The sequence below is a fragment of the Mauremys mutica genome, chromosome 7 (assembly GCF_020497125.1).
Source record: "Mauremys mutica isolate MM-2020 ecotype Southern chromosome 7, ASM2049712v1, whole genome shotgun sequence".
NCBI lineage: Eukaryota > Metazoa > Chordata > Testudines > Geoemydidae > Mauremys > Mauremys mutica.
Genome location: NC_059078.1, coordinates 86,542,035 through 86,559,137, shown reverse-complemented (window position 1 = coordinate 86,559,137; position 17,103 = coordinate 86,542,035). Strand labels below are relative to the sequence as shown.

Here is a 17,103-nt window from a genome sequence, read left to right as displayed (position 1 = left end):
TTGAGACTTTGTGCATTCTGGGACTTCCCAGTTCTGAGCTGGGTGAGGTGGGGAAGGGAAATACCTTCTAGGGAACTTTTAACCTAGGGAAGTCCCTAAGCATATAAGATTTGAATGAAACAACTGCTGGGACTGAACATGGATTATGACCACACCTTTGATCCTCACAGTGGAGAATCAGTGAAGGTTCAGGGCTGTTTAGCAGTTGAGGCGAATGACTTGGGAGCCGGATGCAGAACGGGAGAGAAGAAGTTGGGAGGTCAGGTGAAGGATCTGGCTGGGTTGGGAGAAAAAGGGGGTGCAGAGGCGCAGCGAGCAGTGGATAAAGAAGTGTTCATGATTTTGGTGGGGCTCTTCGGAAATTGTGAGCCTGCGTGCTTTTTGAATTCCTCCATCACTGTAGTTAACAGTCCTATGTAGTAGCAAGGGATTAGCTCACTAGACAGTGTGCAGCATTGTGGAATTAAGCCCAATAGACTATAGGAAGCACGGAATAGTCAGAGCACATCAATGCCCAGCCTTGCCTCTTCCCTCCTTTGGCTCCCCCGCATGTGCTGGGGACTGGGAAAAGGGCCAGATTAGAGCCCTTTTGGCAGTAGAAGGAGCCTTTACCTCAGGGTATTCCACAGAGAATATTTCCACCTCTTTACAGCCCCTTACGCCTCTGGAGTGACATAATGGGGCCTTGGCACAATGTAGAGTTGGGCCCAAAATCTTTTTTACAGGGCTCTAGAGAACTACAGCTACTATAAAATGTCTCAGATTGCACCAAACAGCAATGTTGTTATTCAGAATGCTAGAATGACTGAATCATTCACATTTTTTTTTAAAGCTTTACTAAAAAGCTTTTCTCGTATGTGTTTCTTAGACAGCCCTGGTTCAGCGGCCTCTACCTTATCAGTTAGTTAATTTGCATTAACACAGATGCTTTCTGGCTTGCTTTTTTTACTTTTAACTCCTGCTTTTAAAAACTGAAAGAAAACATCACCACTTATAGTGCCTGTAGAGCCTAATAAAATGTTCATTACATAGCACCGTATACATTCTTCAACTGATTTAACAAAATTGTTCATAGCCAAACGATTGCAATCTAATAATTTCTTTGCCTGAATTTATTTACAAACATTTCAAAGACACCAAAAAACTGTTCTCTTTAGCATTTTTACAAAGTTCAACTGCTGTTCCCTCCAGCAACTACAGAGTCAATTTTCCACTTTCCCTTAAAAATCACTTGCTTTTCCCTTCCAACAGCCACTTTACCAATTCAAATCACCATTCCAAATATCCTTCTGAGTATTTGAAATTCTCATGCTTATATTCACTTACTCCTTCTTTCCACTACACCCTCAAAAGTTTCCAACCTGTTTTCCAATCTCTCCGTCTGTTGCCTGCCCGCCTGGGTCCGATCCTGCTTTTCTCGCTGAATCGTCCCTATCGTAGGCACAACTTGTTCCACTACCAGTTAGCTAGGAGGGTGGGCTTCACAACTAGCCCCCACCCTTCTGGTCTTTTCCCTAAAACATTTTTACTTACAAGACTACCCGAGTCCTCCCTAGTAAGGCTTGCCACCTGGGCAAAAATACATGGCCATTGGGTAAAGGCCATTTACTTAACACATAATCCAAACCCCTTTGGGGGTCTACCCAGAGACCCACCCATTTGTCTGCTCACACTTAAACAGAAAAGAAAATTACACAGAGAGCAGAGAAAATTACAGTCTAAGCCAGATTTTTCCACTTCTATTACATTGTCCGTCACAGGGGGCGGGACAGTAGGATCTCAATACAACCTCAGAGCTTCATCGCACACATGGCTTCCACCCTGAGGAATTACGAACGAGAAGTTCAGTTCCACCCACACACCTAACGCCCAAATGAACAGAGCAGAAAAACAACAGTAACCGGTTAAACAAAACAGAACAAAACCAGATAGTGTTTCCTTACTCTATTAGGGCTCACCTTTAATCATGCTATTCTTAACATATAATACCAACAGCACCAAACAAAACAAACATAAAACAACAAGGGTAAAAGAGATAGATGGTGTAAATTCTGCAGGGCTCCCCCATACATAATTGCTCACCAAACTGTGACAAATTCCTGTTACTAATTTATCCCTCATGTCAGGTGATCAGACTGACACTGCATATAATCAAATTTTAAAGCTTCATTAAAAATAATAAAACAACAATGGAGAGTGTTGGGAATGCTCCCACCTCACACAGGAAAAATATGAATGCCCCAAGCCTTAAGCCACTTTAATACTCACACATGTCCCACTGGAAAGTTAAGCTTTGCAAATATAATTCCAATTCTGTAACTTGTACTGCCTTTGGTTTGCCCCTGTCTCTATTTTCCACAAGCAGCTGGGGCTGAAAGCAGTTTTTCTTTGCACTTAGCATAGTCCGCACTGATTCTTGATCTTGAACACAAAACAAGTTCTCCTTTATCTCTGGGCTAAGCTGAATTTCAAATTAACCCGTTCCTAGACAAATTGCTCACACTGTGTCAGAGGCTTTTCTTTCGTGACTAAAAGCTCCTCTGAGATATATGATCTTATCTAGATTGAAGGTACCTTCTAATGGGCATTGTTTAGATGGATTTTCACATGTGTGAAGATTCCAATTCTCTAAATACCTGCAGGTTTTAGGACCATAATGTACGTACATGTAATATGCTGGGGTACCCTTAGGGGATGAGGAGGAATGTTTAGACTGTCCCTCCCCCATTTTCCACTTACACACAGAGAGAGGGTGCCCTGTCCGCGCTAGCGGCTCAGAAACTAAGGATCTTTCCCTACAGGGCACTCACACAGGAGAGACTCACAAGGAAGACTACGACTCTCCTACACCTCCCTTCAGCAAAGAGCGTCGGCTAGTCTCTGGGAGACGGCGCCGCTTATTCTGATTGCATCCAGTGAGATGATCAGACTGTCAGTAGCCCACACGGAAGGGAAAGGGGAGGGAAGATGGGTTCACACACCCCTAGACCCAGGCAGCTTCCTCGCCGGACTATGCCAGGCTGAGTCAGCCCACCGTGGGTCGGATCTCCTAAAGATCCACTAGTTACCGGGCTTGCGTTAGAGCAGTCCTGATCATTAGCTTCCGCTTCACAGGGTACTCTGGGCGTCTTCCGATAATGATCACTCACACTGGTGTACACACACACACACCAAGGCCTCTTTTCTTCCTTTTTTGTTTCTTCCTTTTGTTTGTTCTTCCTTTTTTTTTGTTTCTTCCTTTTGTTTGTTCTTCCTTTTTAAACCTTTTTATCTCTTTTTACATTTTTTTTTTTTAAACCACGATGCATTTTTACCTGGTCCGGACCAATACCATGAGGCGGTATGACAACCCCTCTTGAGGTGGTAAAAACCCCTCAGCACCGGTGCATTCTAATGCATTTACCTATGCATTTACCTTGGCCAACTCAGCAGTTCCCAGTACTGCTATAAACTAACCTTATTGGGGCCTCTTCCCAATACCACTTTGCATCTGATCCTGCTGCACAGTCAATAAGTTCAGATGGCGTGAGCCCAACAGAGACAGACGTCCTCACGGAAAGTCCTCCTCCGATACCCCAATAGAGATTTCAAAAGGTCTCATACCTCTCATGTGGTGCCATGGGGTTCGAAGGGGAATGATCCGTAGTAGCCGTCTGTGGGTCCGTGGGCGTTGCCATCCCGGACGAGCCCCCAAATTGTCGAAGAAAAACTCAGTTCTCGCTTTTTGTTTGGGTGCAGCAAAATCAAATACTTTATTATTTCTCCAGTAATTACAATGGAGGGAGAGAGTGCCATAGGACACAGGGTCGCCCCAGTCCTGGACAGGTCTCTCAACTGGTAAACAATTACATCAAGCCTTTATACCTTTGTTACAGACAATTTCTAGCAATCATGGAGACAGTAAAAAGCAACAAATACATTTTATTTATACATAGCAGAAAGGCTTATCTTATTTGTCTCACTCCTAAGAAAAGCAAGCCTGCATTTTGGTTAGTGATTGCAAGGTCGTAATAACTTTGAACACAGTTCTTGTCCTGTCGCCTCGCACTATCTTTGCTCCTACAAGTCTCACATCATTAGGGTTACAGTATGGCCTGACTCTTGCTAACTGACTGACATGCATTAAAATCCCCTTCAAATCCTTATTGAAGCTTTCCCTGCTTCCACAGGTCATAGTTGCTTTGCAGGATACATATAAAACCACCTGGATCCATTGGCTTGTGATCAGAGGAGAAGATACACTATAAATTTAAGGATCTGCCCAATGCTGATTTCCAAAAGGGTGAGAACTGAGAAGATCTCATTAATAAATCATTAATTTTTGGACTACTCCTGTAGACAAGAAGTGCTAAGAAAAGAATCAGGGAGGAAACCCGGAAATGGTGCAATTTGGCCTCTGCTACCTTTCTTGTAAACTATAAACTGCTTCCTTTTACTCCTTAGCTAAAGTCTGATGTGTACAATAACAGGCCAAAGCTAAAGTTGACCAACTAAAGATTCCAAGAAACATTTTTTCCTTCTCTTGTTCAAATGTTGTTCATATAAAGTATATAGTCCTGGAAATTGCCAAATCATGGAGATAGTGGCAGAAACAGACAATCAGCACAATGCTTCTTTCTGGCCAGAATGCCTGAAGAGAAGTTAAGCGGCAGAAAACTCTGGAAGTGAAAACTTGAACCTCCTCTTTCCTCTAAAAGAAAATCTGGAAACTATTTGTCATCCCACTTCTTTCCAAAGTGGCCCCAACCTCCAGCATTTGCTTATTTATCTTTGGCATTAGGTAATCCTTTATACTTATCACCAACTCTTCATGAAATTAAATCATCTTTTCAACAGACTTTGGGGGTGGAAGAAGTGAATTTTGCCAGTACAGGCTTGTGAAGTTCTGGGGTACAATCCAAACCAGTAAGGGGCTGTGTCTCATAGACTCATGGACTTTAAAGTCAGAAGGGACCATCATGATCCCCTAGTCTGACCTCCTGCACATTGCAGGCCACAGAACCTCACTCACCCACTCCTGTAATAGACCCCTAACTTCTGGCTGAGGTACTGAAGTCCTCAAATCATGATTAAAAGACTTCAAGTTACAGAGAATTCACCATTTACACTAGTTTAAACCTGCAAGTGACCCATGCCCCATGCTACAGAGTAAGGCGAAAAACCTCCAGCATCTCTGCCAATCTGATCCAGGGGGAAATTCCTTCCCAACTGCAAATATGGCAATCAGACCCGGAGCATGTGGGCAAGACCCACCAAGCAGATACCTGGGAAAGAATTATCTGTAGTAACTCAGAGCCCTCCCCATTTAGTGTCCAGTCTCTGGCCATCGGGGATTTTTGCTAATGCCAGTTGCCGATGGGCTACATGCCATTGTAGGCAGTCCCATCATACCACTCACTCCATAAATGTATCAAGCTCAGTCTTGAAGCCAGTTAGGTTTTTTGCCCCCACTGCTCCCCTTGGGAGGCTGTTCCAGAACTTCACTCCTCTGATGTTTAGAAACCTTCGTCTAATTTCAAGCCTAAACTTGATGATGGCCAGTTTATATCCATTTGTTTTTGTGTCCACAATGGCGCTTAACTTAAATAACTCCTCTTCCTCCCTGGTATTAATCCCTTTGATGTATTTATAAAGAGCAATCAGCCTTCTTTTGGTTAGGCTAAACAAGCCGAGCTCTTTGAGTCTCTTCTCATAAGATAGGTTTTCCATTCCTTGAATCATCCTAGTATCCCTTCTCTGCACCTGTTCCAGTTTGAATTAATCTTTCTTAAACATGGGAGACCAGGATTGCACACAGTATTCCAGGTGAGATCTCACCAGTGCCTTATATAATGGTATTAACACTTCTCTGTCTCTACTGGAAATACCTCACCCAATGCATCCTAGGACTGCATTAGCCTTTTTCACGGCCACATCACATTGACAGCTCATAGTCATTCTGTGATCAGCCAATACACCAAGGTCTTTCTTCTCCTCTGTCTCCTCCAACTGGTAAGTCCCCAGATTATAGCAAAATTCTTGTTGTTAGTCTCTAAATGCATGAGCTTGCACTTTGCACTATTAAATTCCATCCCATTTCTATTACTCGAGTTTACAAGGTCATCCAGATCTTCTTGTATGATATTCTGGTCCTTCTCCTTATTGGCAATACCTTCCAACTTTCTGTCACCTCCTGCCCCACAACCTTAGATACCTCACTATGCTTTACTGTTGTAGCTCCCACCCTGGGCCACTCACATACAGCCTGCCAGCATGCAAATCACACCCTGAATGTCTGTGTATAGCCACAGCCCTGGTCCAGCAACTCTGACCCCAGCAGCCTGTCAGCAACATGCCAGCCACACTCTGGCTTTCACCAGCCTTGGTTACTACTTGCAGGGTGACCCCAACACACTCCCAATCCTGAATTTTCCCAAACACATGTGTCCAGCCCCTTCTGGGCAGCTCAGATATAAAAAGTCCATTGCTCCTGTAGAGGGTCAATATTCAACTGTTTGCGACTTTAACTGGAGTTACCAAACAGATCAGTTTAAACACAACACTGGATTAGTTTAGATTAAAAATAAAGCACATTTATTTAACTACAAAGAGAGAGATTTTAAGTGGGCACAAGTACAAGGTATTAAAGTCAGAAAAGGTTACAAGAGAAATAAAGATAAAACTCTTTCTAGTCGCTGAAACTTAATAAGCTAGACTTGGTTCAAGGTAATATCCCAGCAACAGAGCTGACCAAATTCTCTGATCAGGATCTCCCCCCAGAGTCAAAGGGCTGGTTCCTTTGTCTTCTTAGGTGGAAAGAGAGAGAGAACCTGGTGTGTTTTTGCCCCTCACTTTTATAGTCCTGTCCCCCTTTGAAATACATTTTCCTGGGGGTTACCCCTAGATAAAGTTCATTCCAGCTGTGAGGAAGGAAACAGGGAGTCTCGTGGTACAAGAGGTTCCATATTGTTGTTTGCTAAAATGCAGATCGATTTGTTCCTGCCCCGCTTTGTTGCCAAAGAATGGCCATTTGACAGGTGATTGCCAGTCAACTTTGAAGACACCTGGCTAGAGGTGTCAGCTTGTCCTTTGTCTTTGAGAAAGCGGTTTACCCACTCCCCAGACTAATCTGGTAAGCACATTTGTAGTCATAATTTCAGTTTATGTTCATAACTCTTAATAAGCATTTCACACATACATTACACAAGAATATTGATGATCAATGTGTCATTAGCTTTTAAATGATACCTCAGAAGGCATATTTTGCACAAAGATTATTACACTAATGTGTAGGGTGTGTATACAGGGGTGCTTTCGGTCATAGGTCTTCTAAGAGCTTTGGCTGTGATAGACAAAAATTCATTTTAAACATTGTTATTACTTGGGTGAACCCTTTTTATGGGTTGAGTTAAAACCCCAGTGAGATTAGCAGATGTGAACTTGCCCTCCCGTTAACATAATTGTAAGCATAAGCCTCACTTAAGACAAAAGGTGTGTGTGTGTGTGTGTGTGTGTGTGTGTGTGTATACTTACCCAGGAGTTTTTGTTGAGTGTTGTTTTGGATTGTGTGTGTGTGTGTGTGTGTGTGTGTGTGTGTGTGTGTGTGTGTGTGAGTGAGAGAGAGCGATCACAGAACTGAGGTCACATAAGAACAGATGGAGTGAGAGAGGCAGCCTGAAGGAGCAGCTAAAAGTATGAGGCTGACCCTGGGACTGTTGGTAGATCTATTCAATTACAACTCTCAGGACATCTGCATCACTCTTCAGGCCGATTATGAGCTAAGAGCTGCAGTTTATGACAAAGGGGGAAAGGGACAAGCCTGTTATTCTGATATTCCATTGTGTGGTTAATTCAGTCCTCAGAAAACTAAGGGACTGATCTACTCTGAGCCCAGCATAGTGCAGGCAGAACAAGCACTGTCAATGAACCCTGACCTGTAACACCCCTTGCTAGTTTATTCCTGGATCACAACACAACTCGTCTGAAACACCTCAGTCCTGAACAACAACCTCTTTTCCTCTGTCTCTGCTATACTAAGTCTGGGAGACTTATAATGTACTTCCTCAAAGTGCTTATGCTGAGCCTTTCTCACTGAAAATTAAAAGTGTGCACATAAACTCAATAAAGAGATGAGATTAATGCTTTGCAGGACACCCTGTTGTTGGCTAAAAGGATCAGGACAATAAAATATCTTTTCCAGTGCCAGAGAGACGCTCCTGTCAGGGCCGGCTCTAGACCCCAGCGCACCAAGCGCGCGCTTGGGGCGGCATGCCGCCGGGAGGGCGGCAGGCGGCTGCGGTGGACCTCCCGCAGGCATGCCTGCGGAGGGTCCGCTGGTCCCGCGGCTCGGGTGGACCTCCCGCAGGCGTGTCTGCGGATGCTCCACCATAGCCACGGGACCAGCGGACCCTCCGCAGGCACGTCTACAGGAGGTCCACCGGAGCCGCGGGACCTGCGACCGCCAGAGCACCTCCCGCGGCATGCTGCCTTGCTTGGGGCGGCGAAATTGCTAGAGCCGCCCCTGGCTCCTGTTCCTAGACTCTGCAGAGAGTGAACAATGTGTTTCACCCTGGGGTAGTGGGGAGGGACATTTTGTCTATTAGGTCTTCTTTCCCAATCTGCTTGATGTACTATTGTCCTTCCTTATTGCTAGGGCCCTACCAAATTCAGGACCAAAAAAACGCGTTGCAGACTGTGAACTCTGGTCTCCCCCCATGAAATCTGGTCTTTTGTATGCGTTTGCCCTACACTAAGCAGACTTCATGAGGGAGACCAGCGTTTCTCAAATTTGGGGTCCTGACCCAAAAGGGAGTTGCAGAGGTCACAAGGTTATTTTAGGGGTGGTAACGGTCAGTGTTCCCTCTAATTTTTCCCACCCATGTGCGGAATGAATTTTGTTCTGTGCACCAATATGGAGATGATGTGTGACATATCACCTTCAAATTGGTGCACATAACAAAATTCATGGGGTGGGGGTGAGGGTGGGGTGGAGGAGTTTGGAGTGTGGGAGGGGGCTCAGGGCTTGGGAAGAGGATTTGGGTGCAGGGATGTGAGGACTCCGGCTGGGGCTGTGAGCTCTGGGGTGGGGGTGGGGATGAGGGGCTCAGGGCTGGGGCAGAAGGTTGGGGTGGGGGGAGGGCTCCAGCTGGGGGTGTGGGCTCTGGGGTGGGGCCAGGGATGAAGGGTTTGGGGTGCAGGAGGGTGCTCTGGGGCTACAGGGCCTCTCCCCCCCAGCTCTCTCCCACAGCAGCACCTGGGTTGGGGGGAGAGGCACCTCTCCCCACCATGGATGCTCCGAGGCTGGGACTGCAGGATAGGCACCCCTGGCCCAGCTCTTGGCCCCCGCAGGTCCAGGCCAGGGCTGGGTTGAGGGAGGGGTGTCCCAATGTGTCTGGGTCAAGCCACCTGGGTCCAGGTCGAGTGGTCCAGGCCGGGCCACCCAGGTTTGGGTCCAAGCCGGACCGCCATGGTTGGCTCGGAGACGGGCTATTTGGCCAGGCTGCCTTGGCTATGCCTGGGCTGGGCTGGGCTGTGCCGCCCCATGGCTGGCTGCGCTGCCCTGCGCCACCCTGGCCACGGCTGGGGCTGGGCTGCAACGCGCCACCCCAGCTGGGTTCAGGCTGCGGTAGGGGTGCCCCAGCCAGGGGCGGCTCTAGAAAATAGGCTGCCCCAAGCAGCCGTGCGCAGCGCCGCCCCTTACCCGGTCCCGCGGCGGGTCCCCTCTTCCCGCGGCTCCGGTTGAGCTGCCGCAGGCATGCCTGCGGGAGCTCAACCGGAGCCGCGAGAAGAGGGGACCCGCCGCAGTCATGCCTGCGGCAGGTCCGCTCCTCCCGGGCTCCGGTTGACCTGCCGCAGGCATGCCTGCGGGAGCTCAGCCGGAGCCAAATGCCGCCCCCCAGGGAAAGGGCCGCCCCACGCGCCTGCTTGGCGCGCTGGGGTCTAGAGCCGGCCCTGGCCCCAGCCATGGCAGGTCCAGGATGCAGCATAGTTGGGACCAGGGGGCCGCCCTGGCCATGGCAGGTTGGGGGCTGAGCTAGGTTGTGGCTGGGGCAAGGCCGCCTCTTCCCCCACCATGGCAGATCCGTGTGTAGGTTCTCTGAGCGCCTGCGCAGCGCTAAATAGGCTGCTGCATGGCCGCGCAACTTACAGGGAACTTAGGTCACGGTATTCCCACCCTTACTTATGTGCTGCCTTCAGAGCTGGGTGGCTGGAGAGTGGCAGCTGTTGGCTGGGAGCCCAGCTCTGAAGAGAGCTCCCTGCCATCAGCAGTGCAGAAGTAAGAGTGGCAATACCATACCAGGCCATCCTTACTTCTGCGTTGCTATTGGTGGTGGCTTTCCCTCCATCAGCAACCACCGCTCTCCAACTGCCCTGCTCTGAAGGCAGCACCGCTGCCAGCAGCCGTGCAGAAGTAAGAGTAGCAGTACTGCAACCCCCACTACAATAACCTTGTGCCCCCCTCCCCACAACTCCTTTTTGGGTCAGGACCCTTACAATTACAACACCATGAAATTTCAGTTTTAAACAGCTGAAATCCTGAAGTTTACAATTTTTAAAATCCTATGACTGTGAAATTGACCAAAATGGACCATGACTTTGGTAGGGGCCTACTTATTGCTGCTAATAGCAGCCTAGCAGGAACATCTTGGTTGAAGCAACTTCTGCAGTTTAGCACAAGACCCTAAAAGGCTATCTGCCATTCAGAAAACTGCAGCCATCAAAATAAAAGTCACTGTCTTCTGAAAAACCCAAGAATCTGCATTTGTTTCCTGGTTTGGGTTTGTCATTTATCAAACTCACAGTGGCGGACAGGTGGCACTGGGAGCAGACTAAGCTGTTTCTTATTAGGAGCACTTACCACGGGACTTATGGAAAGATAATTGGAAAGCCAGATGTAGCCGACTGTCCAGGCTGCTGAGGTCTCTTTCACTTGACCTCAACCAGTTAGCTGTGAAACAAGGTCATATGTTTCCCATCCTCTCTCTAGGTCAAGGATGCTACTCCTCACAAAGTTAATCAAAAAAGGAAGTTACCAGGGCAGGTGAGCGGCAAGGGGGATTGAAGTTTTTTCTGTCACACTGCAGTGGAAATCAATGGTATATCAGAATGGATGGACCTGAGAGAGAGTGAAAATGCTTGCCTGAAAGAGAGTGGTAATAACCTATTTGGGCAATAAGCTGTAAAGCAGTGAAAACATGGGCTAATATTTGTCACATACTTGTCCTACCTAATACACATTGTCTAAACTCATTGTCTCCTTGTGGAGCTTAAATTAATATTTAATTTCATTCTGTGAGAAAGGTACCTTTCTAAAGTGCTACTGGAGGGGCAGCCATGTTTAGGTCCTGAAGGATGGGGAGAAATGTGCTTCAACTTTTTCCATGGCATGAAGTTAGATCAAAGAACCCCAGCAAAGTTAATGCCATTAATACAAATCTAAACTCTAGCCAATAACCACTGGAAATGTACTGGAAAACTGGAGTTTCTATAGCGATACAAAGACCTAACTGAAATTTGGACGACACTGTGCATTTACTATGTTAGGGAGAGCTGGAAATATGAACTTCAATCCAAGGAGGACCTAGAATTTGGGATGCATGAAAGCTCTAAGCCTGTATTCTTTCCAGGACACTAAGGCTCCAGTTCTCTGAGGAGCTTCATGTGGGTGGATCTCTGCACCTGCCTGGAACTCCTTGCAGGATCAGGGCCTAATACTGTACTTCTCCAGCCCAGCATACCTCTCTAAGTGCCTCTTCTCTGCTCCCTAATTAAAACAAGCCTTTATTAAAACAAGTCATCAAGATAGCAGCTGAGGAAGGGTTCACTGAACTCTTCAGAGAGAAACCTCAGCTCTCGTTAATTGACAGTAGCATGCTTGTCATTGGTGAACCTGGCTGAGCAACAAAAACTTTGGGTCTTAGGATAAGAAATTGAATTTTTCAAGCAAGTTCCTAAATTACCCATTTTTGTTATCTCCAGCAGCCATTTGCCCAGACTTAAACCCAGACATGTTGCACTGTAAAGATGGAGCAATGCCATCTACCAGCTAGACTGATTGCAAAGAGCACTCAGCCAAAGAAGACATGCTTCGCCCAAAGCGAAGGGCGTAATCACAGCAAGGCATCAGTGCTGCTGCCAAGAGGTGGAACTATTTCTCTTCCTTTTAAACACAGGAGAAAAAACCACTGGAAAAATCTATATGGTTTCCTTGCTAAGGACTAGGTGCTCACTAATTCTAGCAATATGGGCTGTAATTTAATTATATATAGTAAATAATATTTGTATAAAAACAAGCCTGGCCAAACAGGAAAACCACATCAGATAGTGTTATTGCTCCTCTGGAAATGCTGCTGCTGACTTGGTACCCCTCCTTAGCCTTTTTTTGGTAAGTCACCCACAGCCTGCATCATACAAAAATAGAGAGAAAATCACTTACGGGAGGGCCTCGGGGACCGATGATGGACATGCCTGCTTCTCCAGGGGTTCCCTGCAGAGAGAGACAGAGGCAGAAAAGGTGTGAGAAAAGAAAGATTAAAAAGGAAAAAAACTGGAAGGCAAGGAAGCAGAAGAAGGAAAGAGGAAGAGGAAGAGAGATGTGAAAGCGTCAGTGAGAAGACACAAGAGAGCAAAAAGTGAGATGAAGAAAAGAACAAGGGTGGATAGTGAATCAGTAGAGGGGAGGAGAGAGAGGTGATTGCATGAGATAATGAGGAGGAGGAAGAAAGACAATTATGGAAAAGAGATCAAAATAATCAATATTCACATTCTCTAGAGAGACCATGATTAACCTGTGATTGCTTAGAGCCCTTCCCACCTGAGATAAAAAACCTCCTTGGTCTTTCTTGCTCATGAGAGGAGGCCATTTTGAAGTGTCCCACCCCCCCTTAAGAGATGGTACCACTAGGAGTCCCTTTGGTGAGGAACATGAGACCTCATCTCATGCCTGCATACTCCCCATGCCCTGGGAGCACACATTTGCCTCCCCTCTATTTGATCACTCTTTTCGGCCTGAAGCTTCACCTGCCCTAGTCTAGGGACTGAATAATGCAGAGAGGCATAGCTAGGAGTAAAGCTGTGCTGTGTAAGGGGAAAATGAGATGTTCCGCAAGGAAAATTATAGACACATAAAATACTTTTTGGATAAAATGCAACACAGAGGCCCTGACCTCTTGTGATTATTAAAGATCCTGTGGCACTTTTAGTAAGAGCTGTTACTCTCAAGCCCTGGGTAAACTCTAATTCAGGTCATGACATTTTGCCTCCCTAAATTTCCTTTGTGAAATTGAATTGATGATAGTGATGTTCATTTCCTTTTCCAGTCTATTGCTGTGTGCTTTTTAAACAGATTTCACATCTCACCCCAGATGCATCTGCATTTCAATGGCAGCTCTATACCCAAAATGTACACACTTTATCAAGTTTATGAAGCGGTCAGGGTGCCTTTGGAGTGAAAGGTGCAATGTAACAGAAAGACATAAGATCACTATTAGGATGGAATAGTCTCCTGAGGTTCACTTGTGAAAGCACCATCACTGGAGATATTAAAATACTGGCTGGTTAACCCAGCTCTGAATATACACTGGAGATCACATTGTGTCTCACAGGGTAGGGCAAGGAAAGTGAGATAGATTGCATAAACCGCAAGGTCTTTTTCAACTCTAGTACTTATGATTTTATGAATGGATCAAATGAGATTTAGTGACCAGATTGGAATTTGAAAGTTTAGGTCTAAAGTAAACTAAATAACTCCATGTGGAAGCAGCTTAATGTATTTTACCCAGAAATAAGTGGCTTGGTCAAACCTGGTTTTGAAAATAAGTAGGAACTGACATGGAGACAAAATGTTCTTATGACTTAATCATGTATTGTATGCAATGATAGACATTTATGGTATGTCTATACTGAGCTAAGAGACCCAAGGCACAGCTGTAGCTGGCCTGGGTCAGCTGACTTGGGCTCACAGGGCTCGGGCTGTGGGGTTATAAAACTGCAGTGTAGACCTTTGGGTTCAGGCTGAAACACCACCATAGGGACGGTTCTGCCTAGGGTGACCAGACAGCAAATGTGAAAAATCGGGACAGGGGTGGCGGGTGATAGGAGCCTATATAAGAAAAAGACCCCAAAATTTGGACTGTCCTTATAAAATCTGGTCACTCTAGTTCTTCCGGCCAAAAACCACTGGAGTGCAGTGTAATCTGGCCATGCCCCTCCCCAATGCCCTGGGTCCACCCTAGTAAATATCTTCACCATTCCTTCTCTCTGGTCACGCACTGCAGAGGAGGGATGTGCTGCTATGGAAACTTTTCCACTGCACAAGACACCTTCTGTGTTCAAAAGCAGGGATAGGCCTAAGCATCAACGGCCTCATCCAGATTTAAGTAGCAGCTTTCCCTGAGCTGAGATGTTCAGATCTGAGGTTCTACTTTGGTAGATTACTAGTGTTAAAGAGCAGCATTAATTGCTGAAGAAAGACTAGCATACTTAGTCCATGGCTCTAAAGAAGTTACTTTCTCTTTAAAGGGAGTAAACTTTATTCACTGGACTTGGAAACAGGATTTTAAGTCACAGAAAGACAAGTGTTCAGAGAGAAGAATGATCTGGCTGCAAAAAGGAGGGACAGCCTCTCAGTTTTCCTCAGTTCAAAGTGAAAGAAGAGTAGCAGTGATTTGGGGAAGAATGTTCTAACTACTTAAAGGAAAAGAAGAGAGAAACTGAGTGAAGAAAGCAAGAGTAAAAATGGGGAACTTTGGGCTACTTAGAGCAGCTGTGACCTGCCATGACCTGGGGAGTGGAAAAGTCCTGTTTGTAGCTATTTATAAAAGGTATTCATTTTGGATTAAGAAAAAAACAGCAAAGTTCTTCCTGGAAAAATAGAAGCCGTCAAAGCTTCATGGCAAACCCAGGTCATATGACTGGCAGACTATCTCAACAATATGCTTTATAATACACAATACATGACTGATAGTCACAGATGATAGATTTCAAGGTCAGAAGTGACCATTATGATCATCTAGTCTGACCTCCTGCATAACACAGCCCATCAAACTTCCCCCAAAACACTGTCTAGAGCAGATCTTTCAGAAAAATATCCAATCTTGATTTACCCGGAGATGGGGAATCCACCACGACCCTGGGTTAGTTGTTTCAATGGTTAATTACGCTCATGGATTAAATGTACCCTTATTTCCAGTCTAAATTTGTCTAGCTTCAACACTGGATCACGTTGTATCTTTCCCTACTAGACTGAAGAGCCCATTATTAACTATTTGTTCCTCATGTAGGTACATTTAGACTGCAAGCAAATCACCCCTTAACTTTCTCTTTTTTTCAGCTTAATAGTCGAGCTCCTTAAGTCTATCGCTATAAGGCAGGTTTTCTAATCCTGCTCTAAACCCTTTCCAAGTTTTCAACATACTTCTTGAATTGTGGACACCAGAACTGGATACAGTATTCCAGTTGCGGCTGCACTAATGCCAAATGCAGAGGTAAAATAACCTTTCTACTTCTACTTGAGATTAACCAGTATATGCATCCCAGGATTTTCATTAGCCATTTTGGCCACAGCATCACATTGGGAGTTCATGTTCAGCTGATCACCACAACCTCCAAATCTTTTTCAGAGTCACTGCTTCCAAAGTTCCCCATTATGTAAGTACAGTCAAAATGGACACTGTTTTCTTGTGCCCAGTTTACCAGGCGATCCAGATTGCTCTGTACTGGTGACTTGTCCTCTTTGTTATACCACGCCCCCAATTTTTGTATCATCTGCAAACTTTATCAGTGATGATTTGATATTTCTTCCAGGTAATTAATAAAAATGTTAAATAGCAGTGTGCCAAGAACTGATCCCTGCAGGACCCCACTAGAAATATATCCATTCAATGATGATTTCCTATTTACAATTACATTTTGAGACCTACCAGTTAGACAACTTTGAATCCACTTAATGAGTACTATGTTAATTTTATATTGCTCTAGTTTTTTAGTCAAAATGTCATGTGGTACCAGGTGAAATGTCTTACAGAAGTTTAAGTATATTATGTTAACTCTATTACCTTTAACAGCCAACTTGTTAGCTCACCAAAAAAAGATATCAAATTAGCTTGACAGGATCTATTTTCCATAAAGTCGATTAGCATTAATTATATTACCCTTGCTTAATTCTTTTGTTATCAAATCCCATATCAGCTGCTCCATTATCTTGCCCAGGACTGATGTCAGATTGACAGGCCTACAATTACCTAGGTTATCCCATTTACGCTTGTTAAATATTGGCACAACATTAGCTTTCTTCCACTCTTCTGCAACAGCGCTCCCATCTTCTAAGACTTATTGAAAAATCAATATTAATGGTCCAGTGATCTCCTCAGCCAGCTCTTTCAAAACTCTTGGATGCAACTTATCTGGACCTGCTGATTTTAAAATGCTCATCTTTAATAGCTGCTGTTTAACTTCCTCTTGAGATACTAGTGGAATGGAAAGAGTGTTATTACGTGATACAACTACATCATCTGCCAAAAGGGCTTTGGCATCTTGGATGATTTGATAATGCTGATTGGCTACCAGGAGAATCCAAACAAGGAACAAGAGGAGTGACCTGAAGAACAAAAGGAAGGAGAAGAAGAAGAACCAGATTTTCATCCTGCCTTGCCCTTTCTTCCTATGGTATGTCACTGTTTTGCTCCCTATCTTTTTCACAGAGGTCTGAACAGGTTTGCCAATACCATACTCTTTACAGATGTTTCCTCAAACAATGGGGTGAACATCTAGACATTTCCTAATTTCTGCACATTTTGCTGTTCATTTTCCAATTAATTAGATGCTGCCTGAATTGATCCAAGGCACTTCTGTCCCTCTCCTATCTTTCCCTTTTGAGTGTATGATGTAGTGGCATCTGAAGACATAAAGTGTTGACTGACATTGAATATTTCATGACATTTGTGTCACCAATGTGACATATTAGTGGCTTTGTAAACTACCAGCTCTATGTAGGGACAAAAAACTCATTCAATACTTTTCAAATAGTTTAGGCAACCCCTCAGAGAGACAGGAAGTACTGCAGGGTCTTTTTTCTTTAAATGGAGAAGATATGATTGAAGTAAAAAAGTGTGTGTGGGGGGGTGG

The 17,103-nt window shown here is 45.1% G+C and overlaps 1 protein-coding gene across 18 annotated transcripts in view; it reads right to left on the bottom strand.

The window, feature by feature from the left end:
• The window catches only part of COL13A1 (collagen type XIII alpha 1 chain), a 166,711-nt gene that overhangs the window by 82,201 nt on the left and 67,407 nt on the right, over nt 1–17,103 (bottom strand). For all 18 annotated transcript variants that reach the window (XM_045025545.1, XM_045025550.1, XM_045025556.1 and 15 more), the window contains one exon: nt 12,416–12,466. In XM_045025545.1, coding sequence (XP_044881480.1) covers nt 12,416–12,466 — 51 coding nt within the window. The remainder of the gene's footprint in view (nt 1–12,415; nt 12,467–17,103) is intronic.